The sequence below is a fragment of the Drosophila mojavensis genome, unplaced genomic scaffold, assembly GCF_018153725.1.
Source record: "Drosophila mojavensis isolate 15081-1352.22 unplaced genomic scaffold, ASM1815372v1 contig_74, whole genome shotgun sequence".
Classification (NCBI taxonomy): Eukaryota; Metazoa; Arthropoda; class Insecta; order Diptera; family Drosophilidae; genus Drosophila; species Drosophila mojavensis.
Window position 1 is genome coordinate 2,291,915 of NW_025318899.1, and position 26,447 is coordinate 2,318,361.

General features: G+C 40.2%; 2 protein-coding genes across 2 annotated transcripts in view; one reads left to right on the forward strand and one right to left on the reverse strand.

Moving 5' to 3' along the window:
- Window positions 1-26,447, reverse strand: part of LOC6586626 (elongation factor-like GTPase 1) — a 90,258-nt gene that overhangs the window by 50,893 nt on the left and 12,918 nt on the right. The window lies entirely within an intron of this gene.
- The window catches only part of LOC122757511, a 35,244-nt gene continuing 9,616 nt past the window's right edge, over window positions 820-26,447 (forward strand). Inside the window, exon 1 of the mRNA XM_044009822.1 lies at window positions 820-2,750. Coding sequence (XP_043865757.1) covers window positions 1,326-2,750 — 1,425 coding nt within the window. The 5' untranslated portion in view covers window positions 820-1,325. The remainder of the gene's footprint in view (window positions 2,751-26,447) is intronic.

A 26,447-nucleotide genomic window follows, 5' to 3' on the forward strand; every position in this document is an offset into this window, starting at 1 on the left:
CGATCTGAGCAACATAAAAGTCAAATTTGTAAAATCTCCAGCAGTAAACATACATAAACAAATCGAGGCAAGAGTATTACGTGATCGTCATACAAAACTCGAAACTTTCCTATCATTTTATAGAGCACATCGATGACAGGCTAAACGATGCGGCGTTGACATTGAAGCGAAAGCCAAGAACCAGGCCAAAATGCAAAGAATCTAGTCGAACAGCCGCAGCAGCAGCTCGATTGTGTGTGTGCGTGGAATGACTAATTGAATGGAGCGAGCCCCCCTATCGAGCGGGAGCCCTCCCCAAGCCATCGACAACAACTTGATCAGCTGTCAAACGAACTCAACATATTGCACATTCAGTTAAGGCGAAGACCCCGAAAATTGAAGCAGTTCAACAACGATTCAACAACATTTCAACAATGCAACATGTTTGAAGCCTAACAGCGATGCTAACAGCAGCTGTTAACTTAACAGTTAAGCTAGAATTAGGGTCTTGAGCTGAAATTTTTGGCTTAAAATGAGTGCAAAAATAAATATTTATAAAAGTAAATAAATAAATAATGATAATAATATTTGTAAAAAATTGTTAAAAATTCAACAATATTTAAGTAGAACTTTTGCAGACATTGCAACTGTTAGATCTTTGTATCTTTCTACAGCGAGTCAAACCGGTTCGCAAAAGCTGGGAGAAAAGTCTGCTGCGAGACAGCGAAACGGCGACGGCGACGTCGCTGTCGACGCTGACGGCAGCAGCGGCAGCGTTTTCCGGTTGAAAATTTTTAAAAGACGCTGCCGCAACGCGGCCTGAAACATTTGTACCAAGACGTTAGACGACAGCGCAACTGCGATCGGAGCGCGAAGGCTAACGAAGATAGAAGAAGTTTAATAAATAATAAAATCGAAATACATATATATATACATACGTATGTATGTATGTATATGTATGTATTAATATATAGAAAGAGAGACAAGTGCTTATATCCACAGTAGAGCTGACTCCTGACCAGCTTGGACTTGAATTGACAACAGAGTCGTGCGCCGTGCAGCCAGTTACAGTTAGTTGACACTAATACGGGTTGAACAAAAAATACGAAAAATTAAAAAAAATAAATATATATATTACTAAAAAAAAAAAGTAATTTTTATAAAGAAAATAAATTCGGTACAAAACTGGATATAAATAAGTAAAGTAAAAGACAAAACCAAAGCGAGTTCCACTTTTCGAAAAGTGCGTGAGTGTGTGTAACTGTGAGTGAGTGTGTGTGAGAGTGTTAATAGCAGCTAAGCCACCTGCAAGAACTTCAACACCTTTCCCCGGTCTGTTAGAAGAGATGGCGCTCAGTGCAGCCTGGAGCTGCGCCTTGGCGCTGCTTGCAATGCTCTGCGCTCTGCCCGCCGCCACGCAAGCGGATTATCCCGGTGTCATCGAGCTGGTGGGCTACAGCAACAGGCGTGCGCGCACCCACTTCATGGAGAGCCCCAGCTACCCCACCTTGGCGCCGCCAGCATCGAAGACACGCGCCGACATCGAAACTGTTAAGCGAAATATGAAGAAATACGATCGTCTGCTGGAGTTGGATACGAAGAATTTGCCAGAGCCGCAGAAGGATATGTTGGCCAGGATTGTGGAGCGTGTGGCCAGGCTCAAGGAGACATTGGACATTGAGGAGCAGCAGCTGATACAGCAGGAGGCGACCTCGGCGAGGAGCAGCAGTGGCAGCACCAATAGCAACAACAGCAGCAGCACCAGCAGCACCAGCAGCACACAGCAGCTGTCCACAGAGGAGGCCGAGGGCAGCACATTGCCAACCACTGGCTATACCGAGGCCGAAACGGATCCCACACTGCTGCTGGACGAGACCACGCTGCTGGAGCTGCAGAATACCATGAATGAGCAGGCGGCGCTGCAGGCGGAGGTCACGGCCCAGACCATGCTGATGAAGGAGCTGCCCACCACCACCGATGTGAGTGAGACGACGGCAACCACTTTGGGCAACAGCGCCGAGGAAACGCAATCCACCGAGCAATTGGAGCAAGAGCAGGAGGAATTGGAATTGGAGCAGTCGACAACGAGTGGCGATGCTCTGACGGATGCCACCGATCCGGATGATCAGTTTGTGGCTGCACGCTCGAATAACAATATCGCTGCCATCACAGCAGCCGATCCGGAGCCAAATACCAGCACCACCTCGAGTGCGGGCAACCAACGCACGCTGAGCACCATGGGCAAGCACAAGATCCGACCCACCAAGCGACCCTTTGGCCACAAGGTGGCGGCAGCACTGAAACGTAACCCACAGCAGCGACCCGGCAGTGTCAGCGCCGCAGCCGCGAATGCAGCGGCCCAGTCAAAGCCACCCACTAATACGGGCAACAAGAAGCAGACTGGCAGCACCAGCAGCTATCAGAAGCTGTCGACCAAGCCGCAGCAGCAGAAGGTAACGCCAGCTGGCTCCACCCATCCGGCCACCATGACAACTGCCAACTCGCCCGCCCCCGCCCTGCCCATAGAGCAGCTATACACGCGCACGCCACAAGCCAATATACCACTTGCTGCAGCCAGCTCCTCCTCAGCAGCAGCAGCAGCCGCGGCGGCAGCAGCAGCATCCTCATCCTCTGCATCCAGCGATGCCATGGTCTATGATGCGCATGTGAATGCCTCCGCATTGATAGACAGTCTCAATACGCATGCGCGCGAGGAATACTATCAGCAAAAACTCAACAGCAACAGCAACAACAACAACAAGGATAATAAGGTAAGTGCTGTTAGCCACAAGTCAAGCTGCCCACCAACAAATTTAATGAGCCAACCAAATTTGGTAAAAGCCAACCATAAAGCAATTGCCTTTGACATTTTCCGCTTAATTAGCTTCGAGTTGGCCAAAAAGACAATGCAACGATATATATATATATATATACATATATTAGAGACAGTTTGGCGGAGGGGGGGGCGGACGGATGGAGATAGCTTAAGAAACCGTTTTTGGCCGAAAATGGCACAGAAACAAAAAACAACAAAAAGAGAAGAGAAGTTGAATGTCAAATGCAGAATTATTGGTACAACTTGACTTTGAAAGCTGCAACATGGGGCAGCAAACAGCAACAAGCGACCAGCAGCAGCAGCGGCTACAACAACAACAACTGCTGACAGCGACAACAGCAAACGACGACAACTGCAACTACAGCGAGAGCAATAGGAACAACAATGACAACACGGGCTCTAAGCCTATGCCAGAGTTCAAATACTCTAGCTGACCCAGAGCTAAGATCTAAGACAACAGTCGAAAGTAGGGAAAAAATCGTCTTAGATCTCTCAACTGTCCATAAAAAAATATATTTTCTGTATTTTGTAAAATGTATTTTGTACGATCTACTATCTATATAATTTATACAAAATATCTACACTTGGGATCATCAAGATGCTCCTTAATTCCAAACAAACAATCGAAATATACAGAGCTATTTTATATACTATCTATCAATCCAAAGGAATATATTATGAAATTGATTTGGTATTCAAAAAATATATTTAATAGATTTATGATAATGATGATAATTTAGAAATATTTTAGCGTGCATCTTTTATAAATTCATATCTCAAATTTGTCTGGATTAGCAACAAAATATTTCAAAGAAAATCCCTTGATATACTCAGAGCTTTCAGCTGGAACTTCAATTATTAATTGTATAGTAAATCTCTAGTTCTAAATAACTCTATATATTTCATTTCTTATAAAAAATTTAACTCAAGGCAATCTATACGCCGAATTTCAGCAAAATAACGTCAAGAACAAATGAGTTACCATAGAACAATTTTAAAGGTCGATAGTTAAACTTAACCATAAATAGGCACAAAATGAATATTTTATTATTACAAGTTTTGCATGAGCAGATTAGCAGTTAGATGGATATACAAGTATGACATAAACATGGAAAGAATATCTATAAAGCATAAAGCAAACATAACCTCATTCCGCTCCTCCGGCTTCCCACATATTTGCTTACGTAGCCTATATACCCCCCATTCCATATAAGGGTATTTCGCTAAGAAATACACTCAAGATGGGAGCGTATAAAGTTATCCATGGCCAGAGTAGAGGCTGGCCGGGCAGTCAATGTGGCCACTTGTTATAAATGGAGCGCCTTCAGGCAATGGCTTTCCATTGCAAATCGATTGTCATAATGTTGGCAACGACAACAACAAGAGCCGACAGCCGACAGCCGACAGCAGAGCAGTCGAGCAGCCGAGCAGCAACAGTTGCTGCAGTGCAGCGCCTGGGACAATCGATGAAAACTTCCTTTTGCTGCTGAGTGGGTCAGTTTTGGCAGCAGCAGCAGCAGCAGCAAAGAAAAACAGCCAAAAAAAACATAGACAAAAGACAAGCTGTCATTGTAGGTGAGGTCGGTAGGGGCGCTGGGGTAGACACAATGCAATGCACATGTCCAGATCACGGTCATGTCTGAGGGCAGCTTCTCACATTCCATCATCCATACACAGCCCACACACAAAAAAAGGAGTTGGAAAAATCGGAAAAGCTTGGCAATTTGTTGCCACCACTGACCTATAAATTTTGATGTGCGCCTAGGCCTGGGCAGCTCAGGCTTACGTCTATGTATGTATGTATGGCGACGATGATGATGATCATACGGAGGCGACTTTTCGAGTCTCCCAACTGCAACTCCAGCTACAACAACGACATAATTTATGGCTTCGATTGGCCATTGCCAATTGGCAATTCGCGAGATGCTCGTAGATGGGAATTGGCGCTCCGCAGTTGATGATGGAGACGACACACATTGGGCTGCTAGTCGGGGCCAATTGGCGTTGCATATATATATGTTTACATATATACATATATATCTGGCCGACTATCGACAGGTTGAGCGAGTTGCACGTACCGCGTTGCACGCTCGACGTGACACACAAACACATAATCCACATACTCCATACAATAGCAGCGACAGCGGCTGCGGCAGCGGCAGTTGCAGCAACAGGTTGCATCAAGAAAAAATGCGTTAGTTAGCTGCATTCAATTTGGGCCTAGGTCTTCACAGTACCTTCACTCCACTCTAATTATCCATTAGAGATGAGAGCGTGTGGCGTTTGCCTTAGCCTAGGCACATGATCCATGAAATTCATTGACATACTTTAACTTCAGTATTTGCTTAACAGACTATGCCTGTGCTAAACTATCGATATTTATCAATTTTGTGAAACGAGAAAGTTATATACAAGATATATCATATAGCGATGAAACAGTTAGACTATCGATATTTATCGATTGTGAAACAAAAAAGTTATATACAAGATAAATCATATACAGATGAAAATATTATTACGAGATTATCTAGGCTCATAGATATATAATTTCTATGTATCTTGCAACTAGATAAACAACTTTAGCTTAACAAAACGAGTTTTATCGATTGTTGATATAAATAAAAGTCTAGCTTAGTCAAACATATCGCTAAACAACATACAAATACAATAAAACTCATTCATTGAACTCTATCGTAAATGATTAGCGCATAAAATGCTGTTTCAGCTCCGAAACACAAGAGATTCGCGAATTCACGATATAACGTAGCGAACATCTCTATAAAACTCACAGCGAGTCCATGCCGGTGCTTAATTGAATGGCTAGTCACATAGGTAGAAAGGTATCCGCATCTAAATAGGCTACCAGCTGTGGCCTAATGAAGACGCTTAATTGTTCTTAGCCGATAATCGAGCCGATGCAATGCGCGCGCTTTGCAAAACAATTTCGATGCCGTTTACAGCTTTGAAAATGCGCTAAATGTCTCGAATCCTGGATTTATGGACAAGAGAGAATTACGAGACTTACGAGACTTACGCGAGTGACTATCAATTCGATTGGCAGCTTCGGCATTTTGATTGCCACAAAGCCACAAGCGGGATTGGGTGCCAATCATCACAGTGGATGCGCTGCCAGCCAGAGCCTTTCTCCTTAATATGACATGAAAAACGCACATTAAATAGGCAGAATTTTTAAGGATATTAAAATAAATGAAAGAAGTTGGTCAACGGCAAAGAAAACTTGGTATGTTAATCACATGTTAGCTGTACATATGACATAAGCTAAGACTGAAGAAGATGGAATGCATGACAGCTAAAGTCTGTCAGAAATATTTCTTATATTTATTTATATTATATTACATTTTTATTACATTTTTAATTCCTCATTTCATATTCCAAATTTCATAGCAGCAACAGCAGCATTCATTCATTCAAATTTATGGCTCGTCTCAAATGTTTAAATCAAATGAATGCCGAATTTATTGCAACTCCGAAGCAATAAATATGCACATTAAGCTAACTTTATGAGCTCTGCTCAAGAGCTCTCTCAACTTCTCGCTGCTGATGATCAGCGAAGCATAAAGCCGAAAGACAAGACCAAGAATCAGCATTCAGGCTGATTGCTTCATGTCGTTTACCGCTACGAGTATCATAAATTAACGATTAAGCACAGATTTGTTCATACGGTTTGTTTCTCTATTCCCGTGTAATTAACACATTGTTAAAAATATATTTCTCGAGGGAGAGAGATGAAAAGCGAAATATATTTGTTCGGTGTATATCAACAAAAACTCATTATTGTCTCGCGGATTGCGACACAAAATTTAGGAGCTCTTCAGCTAATTTGCATAGAAATAATAATAACAAAAGAAATGGAAACAGAAAAGTCAACTTTCGCTGGCATTTAATTTACACGCTTTCTAAGTCCCCCAAGAAACAAAAACCAAAAAACCAAAAATCCAAAAATAAAAAACTAAACAAAATAAATAAAGAAAGAGAATCTAGAACCCAAGCTTAAATCGAAAGGTGCTAATGGGCCACAAATCAAGACCAAATGCCAAATAAATATTCAATATACTAAAAGAGCATAATGGATGCTTTCATATCATCGGACTTTGAGCTTAATGATGAAGCTAATGCACCGTTAGTTAGCATTTCAATACCACATGCCACATGCCACATGCCAGCACAATGCCTAGGTCATGGAGCTCCTGCTGCTGCTGCTGCTGCTGCTGTTGCTGCTGCTGCTACTGTTGCTGCCATGAGTTGCAGTTAGCTTCGTCTTCATCTTTGAATGATGCAACATGCGACTTTTTCACGCTCTCAACTCATTTAATTAGTGGGCAGCAAGAGGCAACAAAATGCATGCTCAACTTGTAGCAGAAGGAAGTGAGCGACTCGAAGATATCTCTTAGAGCGGAAATACAAATTTTGTTTTCTATTGTTACTTGGACGCACATTAACTGATTCAAATGAGACTTTCAGTTTAAGTTGATGGGCAACAATTTTCGGCACACCTAACTGAGAGATTACAGCTGTAGATATTGCTGCTTGGGTAGCTTAGATTATATAGGTCGATTATGCTACTACCATAGTTTAGATCTTGAAGATCTTATATATGTAACTCATTTCAGAAAGGAAGCTTACTCGGTGCAAAGTCTTGTTGAGTTCCTTGAAGTTATCTGGATAGATTTAGTAAAATATACTTCTTCATATCTTCAATTGAAGACATTTCTTTGCAGATATTTATTTTAGTTCATTGAAGATTAATAGTTCTATAATCCCACCTTGTTTCATATCATTTTACAGGGTATTCTAACTGGCCGCTGGCGCAGTGGCTTGTGCCTGACGCCAAAGCTCAGCTCAGCTCAGCTCAGCTGAGCGCCTCATTGACCACGCCCTCGCCCGTTGTACGTAGCCGGCAATTAATTATAGTTTTTTTCATTTGCATTATTACGTTGAAAAACTTCGAGCTACCCCAATGAAAATGGTAAAAAGAAGTTTCACTGACTAGCTGTACCGCCCTACCCCAACCTCAGCTCGCCTCAGACCGAACTTGGCCGCGTGCCTCATAACAATGACACCGACAATTTTACAACGCATAGAGCAGATAATCATAGAGTTGGGAGCAAAAGGCAAGACAAGCCAGAAACAAAAGCCAAAAAGAAAAGTGAATTGCAGTTAAGTTCATCAAAAATCAACACAAACAAAGGAAAATATATTTGAATTGGCCTTAGAAACCGGAACTATACCATGAAAGTGTGAAATATTTGCAGCTGCCAATTTCCTATAGATAGACAGACCGAGTGGGGTTGATGGAAAGTTCAGAGCGAAATGAAGCATGGAATTGCCTACAAATCGCCTGACCATGAAATAGTTGTCATGACTTCTTGGACCAAAAAAAAAAAAAAAAAAACAACCAAAAGAAAAAGTTCAAACAAAACGACTCAGGTCTTATCAGACAGAGACTTGTTAACAAAAAAGCAGCAGCAGCAGAAGCAGCGGCAGCGGCAGAGGCAGAGAGAGCCCGTTAGAGCCGAAAACTTATGCTAATCAAAGAGAACCCACCAAAAGCAATTACCTAGCGGGGTTCGAGCACTTGGCGGAAGCTGCTAAGCTAAATGCAAATGAAAGCATTCAAGCAGAAAGCCCAAGGCGGAGCAGCGAGACAAGAGCTCAAGGGAAAGAGCCTAACATTATTCATATGATTAGGAAAAATCGAACAATGCGCTGCCGAAGAAAGCTGAGAAAAGCGCAGCGATGATAGCGATATCTTTCTCTCTCTCTTTCACACACACACACACACACACGCTCTTTATCTATCTCCATCTTGGCCTGGGTCGAAGCTCTTGAACTAGGTCTAGCTTGGCTTTCTAACTATTTCTTTTTGTTTTGGGGAAAGGGTTTTGCATTACCATCTTTGCAGCTTCTTGATTTATTAAGACCTCAAACTTTTACTTGCAATTAAAGAATAACTAATTACAATAATTTATAAATAAAACTGGCGCTCATTAGCAATAAAAATAGCGCAAATTATGCGAAATGCTATAAAAGTGAAACTTCAATTATTGTGCCGACCCTTTTAAGTGCCAGACTCTAGACTCCAGACTCTTTGATCTTGGCTTCATTTGTGGCCATGACTTGGCTACTACCAAGCAGCGATTTGGCCGAATGCGTGGGCCAAAAATAGGTTTGTTGCCGTGCCAATCGTGCCGCAGATCTTTCGACTTTGATGTTTTAATGAGAGCCTTGGGCGCCGGACGAGGCACTTTCCATTAAGTGAGAGTTGCAGCCACACTAAAACAAACTACATCAAAAACTACCAGACAGCGCCCACCCGCTCCCCTCCCCCCCTGTTTGTTTGGGTAGATGCCTCACGAGTCCACGACCAAATTAAGATCTCACAGCATTTGGCAACTAATTGTAAATGTCTTCCCACTATTTGCATTAGCAGGCCTGCCTCTGACCTCTCTTTGCACCCCTCTCTAGATGCTTCCATAGACCAATCTTTAGGCGCACTCAAGCTCCCTCTTTGGAGCACTCTCATTTCTAGAGCCATCTCTAGGCTCCTCTCTAGGCCGCTTTATTCCCTCTAGGCCCTCCTCTTTTGAGCCCTCCTCCGGCCCCTTTAGTGACCTCTCAACTGCTGCCTCTTTTGACCATTCAGCCACCCCCTCTTTGGCCCATCAGCTCATCCTTTGCATTTTTACTTTGAGTTTGCCTTTGACTTTGGCTTTTGGCTTTCTTCTTGTAACTTTCTGCTGCTTTGGCTTTCTAGGTCGTGTAATTGTGCATAGAGCACACACACACACATACACACTCACACTCACAAAAACAAAAACCAATTGCATTTAAATCACAATTCGTTTTGTTGTTGCCAATCTCAGCTTTAGTTGGCATTGTCTATGGCTAATTCAATTGCTGTGCAGAGAATAGAAATAAAATCTGGCAGCAGCAAAAGCAAAAATATTTCTAAAATTGATAAATTATTTATAAGGCGGCCAGAACTGTACGAGTGCCGCTATTCTGACTTTTATGGTCTAGAAATTTATTGTACTTTCTAAAGCAAAACTAAAGAAGAAGCTGAAAACGGAAAACAACAAAATAATCAACAAATTATTAAAAACAATAAAGAAGCGTTAGGTTTGGAAATGGTCAAAAGTAAATACTCTAACGGACTAGGTGGAAAGATAAATATAGATAGTTAAACTAATTGCTTAATTGTAGATATAAATATAGATAATTATAGATGATTATATGCATATGGTAAACAAAATTTTATTAGATTTGCTTTTAGTTGACAAATTAATATTGGTAAAATTAGAGCTAGAAATTTGCAAGCTAGATTTTTTAGCTACTTTTGATAAGAGTTTTTGAAGAATATAGATAATCCAAAGTATAGATTTCATACCCATAATACGCTAAATCTGTCTGTTGGTTAAACTCTCTCTTAACCCTCTCGAGCTTTACTTGAATAGAGTTTACTACAACTACATATAAAGGAGATATGATATAGGAGATATATTAATACCCATATCATGCGAAGACCTTAGAGAAGAGGAACTTCTACACTGATTTTTATGAGCTCTTTCATTGCTCTCACTTCTCTCTAAATAAAAAAGACCTTCAAGCTCTCAGCTTTGGGTCTATTCTCAATAAGTCAGTAGGTCAGTCAGACACTCGATCAGAACCAACCCCCTCTCTCTACAAACTCAGCTCCATTCGTTTCATCTTCTATGACAAATTCAACAAACAATTGCACGAATGTTTGGAATGAGTCATAAAAATTCGTAAAGGCTCACTCGACACAGACCAAAATACAGATCGAGTGCGAGTCCCACACAGTTGTGGCTGCTCTTTTGGCCAGCATGAACCATTGGCTTCTTGGCCTTGGGGGCAAATTTAATACAGCAATTTCTATGGCTCAGCTGCAATTAACGTGGCCATTGAAAAGATATGCATCTATCAAACTTTCCACCAAATCTATCTGGCGAGAGTGAGAGACAGACAAGAAGCAGAGAAAGAGGGGCAGAGGGAGACATCGCACAGACATGCAATATTTAACCTAGAGACAAAAACACACACAACACATCATCAGGTGAATGCAATCAACGTGCAAAAATAATGCTTCAAATTGCGTTTGTTTTGGTTTTCTCAATTGCGAAAAACTGAAATGTAAAACATTTCTAAAGTTTTCGACAATTTGTTGCTTTTATTTCGATGCTTGTCTACAAAGTGAAAGGAGTTTATTGTTTTTGTTTTAATGATGCAGAAAGTGCTAAAAATATTTATTGATAGATTTTATACAGATGACTTTTACAGGAAAGCAAATTTGAAGCAGTTAAAATAATTAGTGTTAATATATAGACACTAATAATTTCCTGGAGAGATGGAGTTTTGGGTATATGTGTATTATATAAAGCTACTTTTATTAGGGTTGTGTTCCATCCGAAATGTATAGATTTGTTATACCATATAAATGTAATAGGGATCATTTAAGATCTTATATACTATATGAAACTATATTACTTGATAATTTTAAAAATAATACCAAAGAAAAGTTTTGTATTATTTATTCTAAATACTCTAAAAAGAAGTCAAGTTATTTGAAGTATTCGGCAAGAGCACTTACTGTTAGACAGAAACTTAAAAGAGAGCATATAATATGATATATGACTCATGAAGCTATCTATCTATCAGATCATAACTAAATTCTCTTCAGCTCCAGTTCTCCTTGCTCAATAAATTTGATTGTTTTGGCATACAAGAAAACCCACTCTAAAGCAAACTTTATATCTCCATTATAATTTGAGCTGAGCGAGTATTGCCCAGTCGTTTGCTTTTATAGTTTTCTTCATTATATGTGGCGCTACAACTTTTACTGTGCATTGAGAGCAGCAGCAGCAGCAGCAGCAGCAGCAGCAAACGCCATTCGCACTAATAAAGGCGTCATCAAATTTATGTCTAATGCAAAAGAAAGTGCCAGCCGGTGGGCGTGGCACATTTGACACAATTCTCTAGAGCAACTTGGGGGCAACTGTCGTTGCTGTTGTTGTTACTGTTGCTGTTGCTGCCGGCAATGCCGCTTGACTGCAATTGCCAATTGCACAGCTCACATATTTTATATATGTTTATTGTTTGTTGTCGGGAAATTTAAATTGCTAATTTGTCGCTCGTTTCAGCTCGATTCGTTCTTGCTGCCCTGCATCGGGAAACATTGTAAACTCCACCTGGAGCCAAACGTCCAGTTGCCCATTTAAAATGCACAAAACTTTTCTGAACTTGGGCGAGCCGCATAATTTGTTGTACTAGCTGAGATGTACGTCAGATACAGATACAGAGAAAGAGACAGAGACACACACAGATAGCCTACATAAATGCATAGATATAAATATAGAAGTTTTCTGTTCTTTTGCCTTTATGAGTGGACATTAAAATGCATAAGTCAAAGTCTCAGAGGCGGCTTCTGCTGCGGAAGTTGAAGTTTTTATGCGGGCAAAATAATCGTTGAGAGTCGCTATTAAGTTGAATTTTATAGCTCAAGTCATGGTTGATCATTTTTCAATTAACTTCCATCATTTTCCTGCCTTCACAGGGGGCTGTGTGTGCTAATCGATTAAATTAATACTATATATTTATCGCTTATCAATATTTGTTATACACTTTTTGTCTTCTATATTATAAATAGAGATGTAGCTGTAGATGAAAGCAATTCAATTTTATAACTATGATTGACACGAGAAAGTCAGTAACTATCGAGTAGGTGATTTTGGTCGTACTTAAATTGGCTAAATTTAAAGATTTCACTATATGAAAAAAAATCAAATTTAAATTTATCAATAACGTAAAAAATGTATCTCAACTCTTTAACAACTTAAATACATTAGTAAGATTTATAATCTTTACAAATTCCAAGTCTAGAATTAATAACTATCTGAAAGAATCCCAAGGTCAGATATTAAAAATCGAAAGTTATCGATAATATTTGCAAGGAACTTGATATTTTTTTTTTTGACAGCTCATTATGCAACGCTTATCCATAATTATAATTTTCATTTACAGCGCACTCGATATTTTTTTGCTCGATAGCTCATAATCGCTTATCGATACAATTTCAAGGTCTATATCGATATAATATAACGGCAAGATCACAAGTTTAGTGCATACTATATGAAATTTGTGATATACCACAGTTGGCTAGTTTAGACTTCAATTTGTAGTTATACTGAAATTGCAATTCCTGTCTCACTCAACCAGTTGGCCAGCCACTCAATAGAATAACTCTTCATTAAAACGCAATTTTCACTAGATTTTCGACTGGTTGTGTGCTTGATTCGTTTTCAATTTCAATTGCTGTGCCACATGTATCGATTGCATAGCTGTCTTCATCAACTCACATTGAAGCAAGTGTGGTCAGTTTTTAGGCCAAGCAACTGGCACACTGACAGCTGATTGCTGCCGTCGCTGCTGCTGTTGCTGCTGCTGCTGTTGCTGCCGTTGACAACTTGACACAATTTTGTGCCAAGTGTCGATAGAAAAAGTGTCAATTTCCATGCCGGCCAGACAAATGGAAGGCCTTCAGCTGGCTTCTAGCCCTACGTAGGTCCACACTCATCCAAACAAATTTAAAATCGAAATCGTTTGCCGTATTTCACGGATATTACAAGCAGTTAAAGGCAGCCAAACTCTAATGGCATGGGCAAATATTGATATAGCAGTGTGGAGAGGCGGACTGCCGAGAGGGGGCAGGCGGGTGTATTGATGATTACAATGCCAAGTCCAGAGACGAGACTTCTCTTTAAGAGTCGTTGAATGTGGCCATAATAATGTTTGCCGGCACCACAAATGCCCACATTGTTGTTGTTGCTGTCTGTCCGTTGTCCGTTGTCGTTAGTTGTTGCTGATGTTGTCAACTACTGTGCTGAACGTCACCAGCAATTTGTAAGCCATTGCTCTGTGTTGTTGTTGTTGTTATACCCTATACCCAGTGCACACTCTGCGTGTGTAAATGGTTAGCGTTAAGCTTCGCACATAAAGTCGATCATAAATAAAGTCGTGCTAAGTTGACTTTGACGATTGGAGTAGCCTAAGAGTTCATGAAGTAGACTCAAGCAGCTTAAGAGTAACCATAAAGGCGTGTATCACACTTTAGACTAGTTAAATTTGTTGAGAAACACCTTCAGCTCATCGTAAATCGATGATTATTATCATAGTTATCGTTTATACATATACATATAAATTATACATACATATTGTACATAAATTTGCTAATAAAATATGCAAATTCAATTCTCATTAATTATACGATAAGATGCAGACATTTTCCCAATTTATTTATATTATCATTAATCAGACTCTGAGAGAGATGTGGAGCATAGCAGTAAAACAATGAAACACAAAGAGTCATTTACAAGTCCCTAACTTTCTATTATATTCAAGCTCTTTCCATTTGTTAAAAATCTATAATTATTATTTACTAGAAATGGTTTTAAGTAGATCTTAGGTAAATGATATACATTTACATTTAACATTTGCCGCTCTGCTGATTATCGATAATTATCGTTTACTGATAATCATAAGCTATCGTTTACTAGATATCATAAGTAGCTAATTTATTATGCTTCAATATGCTTTGTAGAGAAGATATGATCTCATCGATATTTATCAACTCAAAGACAATAGCTATTGCTCAGAAGAAATTTAACTAGCATTGTTTACCAGTCGCGATTTTGCAAGAGCTTTCGAATTCGATTGTAAAGATCATAATATGTTTAACTTCTTTTTGTCCGACTTGCTTAACCCAAAAATTTGGTGATAGCTTTAATCCTCATAGAAGTCAAAAAACAGAAGTCTTTCGGGCATTAATATGTTATAAAAGAACAATAATACTAAAGTTAAAGATTTAAAAAAATCATGAAAAGCTGTGTGTTTGCTTTGGGCATGTATTGTTTGCATATGTATGTGTGGCTATGTAAGAGTATGTGAGTGTTTGTCTGCAGGCTATAGGTAGCCGACTACAGGGCATCGCTTAGTCTGCCACTCTTTAGCTAAGCACTCTTACTACTGCTGTTGTTGCTATTGTCTGGCCATTTGTCAGATTTATTTGTATGTGTTTGTCTGTATGTGTGCTTGTGTGTGTGTGTATGTGTATGTGGGTATTGTCAGAGAGGCGTGTAAACACTTTAACATTTGACTTGGCGTCGACTCGTTGAGCTGCATTTGAATGCAATGCGACTTTCTCGCCAAGCCCCAAAACAGAAGTCAGCAATAGCAACAACAACAACAACAACAACAACAACACCCGCACAATTATGTGCGGGGTAGTTGAGAGGAGTCAAAGATGGAGCTGGGCTTTGGGAAGATTCCATTGAAATCATTAAAATAACAAATTGCGCACGAAACGCAGCGCCCAAAACAAAAATGGACAAAGCCACAAATGCAGCGAGGAGCTGCTCAGACGATGCTGACGATGCCAGAGCCACAAGGCAACTGGCCATGAAACCCACAACAAAATGGTGCAAAAAGGGTACAACAACAATAGCAACAACAACTCCAGCAGCAGCAGCAGCAGCAGCAGCAGTAAGCGGGCAATTATGGCCAAAACTGGCCAAAAAGTAAGCAAGCAATGCACTTTCTAACTGCACAGAGACCAAGACCAAGAAGAAGAAGAAAGAGCAGAAGAAGAGGAAGAAATATATCTATAAAGTCATCGAAGTTTATCAACACGCGCATCATAAAAGCAAAAGTTTTCCTTTTGGGCCAAAAGCGTGTGCAATGGGCGTGGGCTACACCCACAACTAGAAGTGAAAATCTGTGTCATTTGACAGCCCAAAGAGCGAGCGGGAGAGAGAGAGAGAGAGAAAAAGTTCAGCTCTAATTGGGTTCAAGAGGATCACATGTGGTAAAAAATTAAAGAGAGAAAAAAGGAAAAGGAAAGCTCGTAGCTAGATTAAAGGTAACTAGACAATTGCCTGCCAGCCAGATTAATCATCCGAAGATGCTGTAGAAGCTGTGTGTAAGCTGGCTTTAGTTTAGTTTAGTTTAGTTAGTTTAGTTTGGTTATATAGTTGATGTGGTTCCCATGCATCCATAACACGACCGCATCTTCAATCAATGTCAGTGAAGGAACGCGAAAATTAATGAGCGAATTTTACACTGGACACAGATAAATACAAACACACACTCACACACACATAGCCATATCTATATAGATATACAAATACATGTGCACATTGAGATATTGCAACTCGCACTCTGCGTTTGATGGGCAGGCGGAACAAAATCCAGATAGAAATAGTAAAAAGAGACGAAGCCCAATGCGAGCAGGTTTACACGTTGCGGATTAATTGGTTTAAGCAAGCGGAGAAACTGCTTATGGATTAGCAAAGTGCATACTAAATCAATTTTGCCCAGATGCTAGTGCCAAGAGAATGGGAATAGGAAGAGAAGATGCTGTACTTAACGTAATATAATAATAGTTCGTGATATGTAAGCGAGATTAAAACTGTATCTAGATTGCCAAAGAGCATAACAAATCAATCGGAAATTATGATAATGCCATGAGAATGGGCAGAGAAGAGTATGTACTTAACAAGCTATGCAAATAGCTCGATTGATTTACGTAATCATGCATAGGCAGATCTATATATTATTAGAGAAAGGCATAATAAATCAATTTGAGTGGGAATTCCATGAAATTGGGCATGATATAAAATAGTTTATGATTTACAGTAATATTAAGTGAAACAAAAATGCTGAATTATATATCAATTAAGTCAATCCGAATGATTTTAGAACTTATCATGACATGAGTTTGATCACGATATAGAAAAAAATTTGATATAACTATAGATATATTATAGAGGACTATCAAGTAAAGGCAAGGCTGAAGAAAAGCATAGCCTACTTTGTTACTTTAATGATATATCATATGCACGTATAATAATCTATTCACATAGCTAATCAGTATCAGCTATACCTGATCTCGCATATTCACATTTTCCGTTCAGTAAAAGTGATAAATAACCCATTCGAAATCTTACTTTTCATAAGCTGCAAATTCATGATAAGAGCGCACCGCATAAACCGCATTTGCCATTACTCATTTTACCGGCAGCTGCCTCACTCTAACTCTCACTCTACCTATCGCTCTCTCTCGCTCTCTCTGTCCCTCTCACTCCAAGGCAGCACTAACAAGCTGCATCTAAAGTTTCCAATGCAGCGCAGAAATAAAAAAAAAAATGCCAGAGATTTGAAATGCTGTTGGGTTTTGGCATCCCAGCAACGTAATTTGATAGGCGACAACTAGAGGCCAACTGTTGGCTGTTGGCTCTAGCCGTTGCTGGCAGAATGTAGCTCGCAGCGTGTGCGTATCTTTTACACAACAGCAACAACAACAGCAACAACAACAGCACCAGCAATTGCAAGTGCGACTAATAAATTAATGTGGCAGCGTCTGAGCTTGTGGCAGCAACAGCAGCTCATACCTGGCTGTCACCTGGTCTAAAATGAAAGCTACGCCTGGGAGCTGACTGGCTTTGCTTAGCGTGCTAAATTTGCTAGCCAGTTGCCAGCATGTCAATGCTAGCTACACCAGCAACAGCAACAACAACAACAACAGCAACAACAGCAACAACAGCAACAACAGCAACAGCCACAATTCGCACTCGCATCGGTATTTGTATCTCAAAGTGAGTTTTGCGTTTGCATACGAGATGAGGTCGAGACAATGAGAGAAGAAGCTGTTGCTGTTGCTGCTGTTGTTGTTGTTGCTGTTGTTGCTATTGCTCTTGTGCCTGGGAGTTATGTTAAGCTGCCTAACGGTGCTGTGGCTAGAGTTGGCGCAGCATTTCGATTCGCTCGAGCTGCGGCTCTTTATTATTACCTCTAATAGTACTCCGAGAGAGCGAGAGATGAAGAGCGACAGAGAGAGAGAGAGAGAGAGAGAGACGCTGGCTGAACAAAGGCTCCACAAGTCAAAGTCAAGTCCGTCTATAATGCTGACCATTTTGATTATCATTCACTTAATTATGATTGATAGCTGTAAATGCTGATGATGTATATCTTGGCCAATGGCTCAGTCAGTCAGTTATCATGCATACGTGTGTGTGTGTGTGTGTGTGTGTGTGCGTGTGTGTTTGAATGTTTCTATATCTATTAGATACGTTCTGCTGCCAATTGATTTACTGTTAACTCATTTCACTCTGCCTCTCTAGATGCGTCTTATATAGCAATCAAAACGGCCAACGGCAATCACAAATACCAAATACCAAAACCAAATACCCAAGAGCCAATATCCAAAAGCCAAATTTGTTTTGGCCATATTTGTCGTTGGCTGCTACAAAAATTCAAATGCAAATTAAGGTTACAAACTATCGACAAAATGCCCACAAATGGTCGAAGACTTCAGTTGCCAGCCAAGTGAAATTTTGTAGTTGTTGCTGTAGTTGTTACACAGAATTTGTCGCAAATTGCAGTTTGCAGCATCGCCCCGGCCAAAGAGAGACAGGGAGAGGGAGAGAGAGAGAGAAACGAGACCATCATCATTCGCCACAGTTGGCGGTCACGACTGAGACAAAGGACTGTGACGAAATCGTTGACTGCAGCTTCGATATTTTCCACAAGAATTACACTGACAGAAAAGCCTAAAGGACACAAGTGAAAATATTATTAATTAGTCTCCCATAGCTAAAATCTAACTTTAAGCTCAGCCAATTGTTGAGATTTTTACCTAATTCAGCTCTGTTTCCCCCAAGTTTAGGTTTCGCCCACCAATTTTCGCTCAGTGTAGCTGCTGACATAGCTTTCGAGGTCGGCATTTTATAAAGTAAACTTTTTATTTTTACTTTAGTTTTTTCAGCTTTTTTTTTTTAAGTATTTCCCTCTAGTTGTGGGCACTCTCTTTAATAGGGTGCGCAGCCAATGATATAGACATTAGCACCGCAGGCTCTCCCATAATTAACGCACTGCATAATGTTGGAATTTTGCAGCGACTTTCAGCCTCAGTCTCTGTCTGTGTCTCTGCTTCATCTTGATGTTCATCGTCTTCTTGGCCGTTGGAAAAGCCATGCGAAAAACAGTGAAGCGCAACGCGCGAAAAACAAAAGAAGTCGGAAAGCAAATGCCACAGGCGCTACACAGCAAAAGAAGATAAATCTAAAGAAAGTCCAATAAAGAAAGTGTTGGCCCGAAGGCCCCCTTAACAGACGCAGAACTACATATTATAATGCCAGGCATAGCTCAGCTCAGCTCAGCACAGCAAATGCCAAAAAGACAAAAGACAAAAGACAGCCGACAACAGCAATAATTAGGCGCAACAAATTAAAGGCAGCGACGCGACGTTGCTGCAGTCGAGCTTAATTGAATTCCGCGGCGACTTCTTCCACAGATCAGAAAAAAATATAAAAAAATATAAAAATATAATCATGCAACATGTAGAAAGTTTTGATGGCTTATTTAAATGCGAATTGGCAGTTGTATTAACTGATTTTTTGTTGTTGCTATTATTATAATTATGTTCATTTTCATTTTCATTTTGATTTTGTTGTTAAACTTCAGTTGGACTAATTTCGCTTTCTTTTACATTTGCAGGTAAGACACGCCCCCCCTTTCCAAGCTGCCCCAGCTGCTCATCCATTGACCGCAAGCTTTGTACGTGAAAGATTTCTAACAAATCTTTACAAATCAACTGAACGAGCGCGGCAGCCGGCACCGGCTCTGCAATGTTTGTTGTGCGTATTAGCGTTGAGGGACAACAGCAACAGCAACAGCAACAACAGTAACAACAACAACAATGTAAACATTTTGACCATTCGCGGTTAGGTGGCGTCGGGGTGGTCAAAGACTTTGCGCTTTGTGAGGTAAACGACCAGGTAAGCGACCCGTTAGCTCGCTAGCATGCCATAGCGCAGCGCTTAAGTGAATTTTGTCTAACAAATTATGAGTGGTTTGATTGCGAAACGGGCTCAAAAACAAAAGTTGAGTTACAGCTCAAAGAAAAATAAAAACAACCCAAAAAACTTTCAATCGAAAAACCACAAGAACCCGAAAGTAATTCAAATGGAAGACTTCGTGGTGGTTTGACTCATTTTGACTAATATCGGAAATGTCTTAGATGTGAAGAAATCAAAGTAATCTGCCGATCGATAACATATCGATAACAGAGAGTGCAAAAGTAAGACATGCATCATTCTACAGCATGGCAAATATTATAATTAAATAATACAACAAACTAGCTTATGTCATACTTAATCAATGCCAATAATAACAATCGAGTGTATAACACGATTAATCGATTATTAAAACTGCCAAGACGCTCAATAACGAGATGAAACGATTATAAGCGCCAGTTAATCAATGGCTAGAGCTTCATAAAAATCTATCAATTATGCCTAACACCTCTCCATTACTCCCAATAGTTGCAGCATAAATCATGCCTGGAACTGCAATTGGTTTGTAATCGAAGTGAAAGATAACAGAATTCCTACAATTAATTGAGTAACTAATCGAATGCAGGTCTTAATTGAGCAGAGTAAACAAAACAGCATTGATTGCAATCCAACCATTGCTGCTCCGAAACTCTCAATGCCCCCAGCTAAAATAATTAAGCCGCTCATTAAAAGGCGCATCCGTTCCATGGGCAGCGGGCATTGGATGTCTTTTCGAAAAAGTTGACCCAGCAAGCAAATGCATCATTGCTCGTTAAAAATCGTATAATGCGCGCCCATATAAACTCATTAAAAGTTCAACAAACTCGACGGAGCAGCCGAAACAACTGTTAACAGAGCCCAAGGCGGGGGGAGCGGCTGACCAGGGGAATTGGTAGGTCTAAACTAGAACAATAAACTCGGCCAGAGGCAACAGCAACAGCAACAGCACCAACAACAGCAACAGCAACAGCAATAAGTAATAAGTACTAAGCATAAAGAAAAATATTACGGCACTGCGCATTAAACACGAAAGCAGCTCGGACAACAACAACAACAGCAACAACAACAACAGCAACATCTAGAATAACAACAGCAATAGCAGCATCAGCTACAACGGCTACAACAATTAAGAGCTTATGACAAGTCACAAAAATAGCTCGAAGAGACAGGCATTAGAAACAAATTAGTATAGAATGCTGCCGCAGCCGCAGCCGCAGCCGCAACAATTGCTGCCAGCATTGCAGCAGCAGCAACAACAGCAGCAACGGCAGCTGCAACATTTATGACAAGTCTCCAAAATCACTGTAAGAGATAAGCATTTGAAACATATTACAGCATATTAGAATTGTTTAAAGTAAGAGCAACAGTTGCTTAGAGCAAATCAACAACAGCAACCAGAGCAGTAGCAGCAGCAGCAGCAGCAGCAGCAACAGCAACAATAAAAGCAGCAGCATATGAAAGACAAGCATTAGCAAATTATAGGAATTCAATGTTGCCAAATGTAACTGCAACTGACTATAGTTAGAGCAACAACAGCAGCAGCTGCAGCAACATCAGACCAACAACAGAGCTCTGCGAAACGGGCATTGCTATCAAATTAGAGCACATTAGAATTGCTGAATTGCTCATGCAACAGCAACAACTTGTAGGTGGCATGAGCAGCAGCAACACATGGCAGAAGCAGCAAATAGAAGCAGCAACAGTTATGAAAACTATCCAAAATGAGCCAAAAAGAGCTTAGCAACAAGTGCGACAACAGCAACAGACTCCAACAGCAACAGATTCCAGCAGCAGCAATATCAGCAACAGCCGTGGCCACATACTACCAATAGCAACTAAATGTGATGTACTAGTGTAAGCAACAAAATGGAATGACTAAATATTATGCAACACATCAGCAGCAGTAACATCTCACAGCAACAACAACAACAATAGTTGTAGCAGCAGCAACCATTTCAGCAGCGACAGCACCAACATTTGAGAGACAAGCATGAGAAACAAATTAGAATGAATAGAGCGACAGCAACTGTAACAGCAACAGCAATAGCTCACAGCAACACTTTTACCACAACAGCAACATTTCGACCACAACAACAATAGCAGCAGCAACATCAAGAATATCAATAGCGACAGCAACAGCATTTCACAGAGGAGCATTAGAAACAAATTGGAGTGAATAAATGTGTTACAACAGCAACAGCAACAGCCGCAGCATCTATGGCAACAATTGCAGCAGCAGCAGCAGCAATGGCAACATGTTGCACTTGCATTTGACACATTAAACGCTTGCCACGTTTCTGCCTCTTTTCTATTTGGCCTGCAACAATTATGAACACGAGTTGCATGGAATGTTGCTGCTGCTGCGGTTGCTGTTGTTGTTGCTGCTGCTGCTGCTGCTGCTGCCACATGTGGGATTATTCAATTTTTGTTGCCAACGCCGCCTGCAAAATAATGTAATTGCTGTGCATGTGCACAGCAGCCCACCGGCCTCCTCCCGCTCCTGCTGCCCACCCATCCTCCTCCTCCTACCCATTTTACACTTGTGTGCGCCAGCCACTGCAACGCTTTGATGCAATCTACGACGCTTACGAAGCAAACATTGGGCGAGTTTTTTTTATGAGACGCGTTACACTTATATCATAGAAAATTGTTGCTGTTGTTGCTGCTTTTATTGCTTCTGTTGTTGATGTTGCTGTTGCTGTTGCGGCAGCAACATGGCCAGGATGGCGAGTTGACTTGACCATGGCCTCGCTGCTGCGTCGGCCCATCCGGCTTTGTTTGTTGTTTGACAAGTTATGCGCGGCACAAAAAATTGTTATATATATAAAGTCATATAGATATACCCATATATATATATATGGAGAAAATGTAACACCGCCCAAGATGGATATCAGTTACGCATGCGCAAAGACAGCGACAGCCACAGCGCCTGCTGCAACTGAAGATGGCAGTGCTGTAATGGCATAAGCGGCAGACACAGTCGCTGCTGTCCCTGATGACGCCGATGTCGTGTTGTTTGTTTTTTAGAAGACACTGTTGCCAATGGGCATAAATGGAGCATACGGGCTGTGCCTTTAAAGCCGCAGCCAAGCAGAGCTAAGAATTCTTAGCTGAAATGCCCAACCTACAAATCAGCTAAGGATGGTTGACTTGCCCTAAAGTTATATATCAGCTATATACTCCCTTAAGGTCAGGTAGATATCCTACGAAATATTGGGCATTTGACATTGGGCTGGTCATAACTAGGCTAGGTATAGTTGTCATCAAAAGGGTTTTTGATGAACGTAAGACTATTTCATATCGTTTCTGCTTATAGAAAATATATGATATTGTGAAGGAAACTTACAGCCTTTTTTTTCATATATAAGAAGCTGAAGAGGTATGAGTTGACCAATACAATATATGATATAAAATATATCTATATGTAGTATAAGATTGTCTATAATAGATCAGCATCATAGACCAATATTTAAGATAATTTCTAACCTTTACAACAGCAAAATCCATTTAAAACTGTTGAGCTGTTTGATATTTAACTATTTAACAGAATTTTTAGACTTCTTTCATGTCGAAACATTAGTTAAAGAAAGACTTTCCAAAACAAAATATATCTTTAGAATTTTTAAAGATTTTGAAACATATATCAAACAGAGCAACATCTTTCGAGCAACAATCAGAACTGCAAAATCCATTTCTCCACATGAAGTTATCAAAAGACTCAAAACACTCTAATAAATTCGTAGTATGAGAGACATCTTAATCTATATGATCATCTATAACAATTTAAAAGCTCAATTCCAGCTAATTTTTTAAAGAAACTGCTTGAAAAGAATAGCTTGATAGTTTGTCAGAAATAGTAATAAAAAATCTTAGCTAAGCTTCATACAAGTTATTTTAGAAAGCTTTGGAGCTAGTTTTATAAACAAAATATCAAACTCCACAGCCAGTTTATAGCTAAAAGTCATTCAAAAAATTATAGCTAAAGAATGAATTGATAGAAAATCCAAAGAAATTTATACAGATCTTCAACAATAACCTTGGCTCTGCGACTGCTGCGCGGTGTCTCAGAGTCAGAGTAAGAGTCAGAGTCAGCCTCGCTATAGCTTTCAACTCTGAACTTTATGGTATAGTAACGGATGGAACGAATGCTGGCCATCAGCTGGCGAATTTATTGAACCTTCTTTGTAATTACGCCCCGCGGGCAAAAGCAATTTCTTCTTCGTCGAGTTTCGAGCGGAGTTCAAGAAAAATACATTTTTTTCTGTTTATAAACTGCGCTATGGATGCTGCTTGATGCTGGCTCGGCTGGCAGATGGCTATCAATGGCCAGCAAACCGGAAAAAGCGTTCAGCAAACAACAACGGCAGCAGCAGCAGCAGCAACAGCAGCAACATTGAAGGCAAATAAACAAACAAATGAATTGCGTGGATTTGCATGAGAAACTACAGTTAACAGCATAACAACCAAACAACAACTGCAAGCTCAAGTGAAATGTTTGTGTTTAACAACAACAACAACTGACAGTAGTCAAATCTTCAGATTTTCGGTAGCTTTTGGCCCACCAACAGCAGCAGCAGCAGCAGCAACAACAACAATAATAGCCGGCGGCAACATCGTGAGCCGACAATCCACTTGAAATTTCACGCTCTTTAAATAACAACAACAATCAGCTGACAAGAACCAGCAAGCAGCAATTAAATAAACCATTCACAAGACACACACACATGTTCACACACACACACACAGACACACATACTATTTACAACAAAATTTCATTTTCACTTAACGCATCAAATTAAATAACAAATAAAAAGCCCTCGAAAGCAAAGCAAAGCAACACAAAAATTTGGTATAAGTAAGAGTGCTCTAGGCGGCTATGCACGACTAGCAAATGCCCTAACCAAATGCTGAGATGAGCTGCGCATAGTTGTTGAGCTAGCAAAATATTTATAGTAATTGAAATTATTTATGATGATTGAAATTTAAAATTTTTGAATTTATTTATTTATTGATTAGAATCGAAAGATATTTTTAGGTTACAACACATATGGTTGGGAAAATATAACCTATATATAATATGTATATATGGATATTATGCCTTCTATACTAACTGTTGTTAACACGCCCTAAGAACATGACAGCCTTCTTGTAAGCATTCAACATTTTAGCTTAGGGTATAACAAATCACACACAAACAGTGCGCAACAATAGCATACACACACACTCACACACTGTCACACACACTCTCACACACACACATAATGACAACTAATTTTCTGTTCTTTTACACCATAAACAACCCACAACACAGCAGGGGAGCACTGGCGAGGGGGCAGAGGCCAAAGCGGATGTTGGGGGCGTGTGCCTCAGCTGTAAGCGCTGTGACTTTCACGTAATTAAATCAAATCTCAAATGAAAATGAAAATGAAATGAAAATTATTTATTAATTGCGCGCCAGCTACACAGAAAGTCACTTCAGTTACGGCCAAGTGGGCAAAGTGGGCGTGGCAGCAAGCCTCCACAACTATATAGCATTTGCATTGGATCTGAACAGCTTTTGGCTTTCAGGGCGCGCATTTGAATAATAGCAAGTGATTTGCATCTGAGTGCAAGAGAGAGGGGGAGAGAGAGTGAGAGCGAGAGAGATGCGAAGATAATCCCGGCTCTCCCAGTCCCTCCATTGCGACCTCAAACTCTCAGTTATTGTAACTACAAGCTGTCAGCTAAATGCGCTTAGCATTAGCTCCTAGCACACACACACACACACACACACACACATATATATATATACACACACAAACAACACAACAACTGCTGTCGCTCATTAAAAATAAATTTCCTGCTGCTGGCATAAATCAAGTGGGCAGAAAAGTAGAAAAGAAAAGAAAATCCAAGGAAAGTGGAAATTATGCGCTAGGCTGCTAAACCTTTAGGACTTGGACTTGAGGCATAAATTTACCAGCAATTGACTAAGTGCATTAGCTTTTAGGCTAATGAATTACAGCTAGCAGAGGCTTATCGATAGTTTCATGCTCGAGTTCATAGCGATAACTGCATTAATTTGAGTCCATAGAAAAAATCCAGTTGGTAAAAGAATTAAGAAATACATTTCCAATTATAAAGTACATTCTATGGATGGGAAATTATTTACCAGTAGAACCGTTTAGAGTAGCCACATACTAAAGGCTATCGATCAATTTGCAATCGATAATTGGATCATAGCTTTGAAAATAGCTGAACAACGATTATTCTAAGCTTCGCTCCATAGTCGGCTTAGGAATTGCAAAGTTCTATATAAAATGCATAACGATCGATATATTTGCTATCGATAACAAGCAAAAATAAGGTGAAATATAGCGAAAAATGTTTGAATCATATTTAATTTATATTTGAGTTGCTCAAATCGATCGAAGCATTAACTTATATCAAATAGCTAAACAGCTATCGATTAATCGATTACATATTGTGCCAGCTAATGCAGTTGCCGTTGAGCTCAAAACCGAGAAAAGCCCAAATCAATCACACAGTAAGCCACAGACGCTGCAGTCGAATGCAGCGAAAACTAAACAAACCTTGGGCAACAACAAAAATGGTTAAAGGTTGCCAGCTGTGACACCTGTAACCCCCTGGCCCCATGCCCCCCGCCCAGCTGGTCCACTGCATCAGGCAGAAAAGTAAAATCAACAGCAGCAAAAGAAATCAGCGGA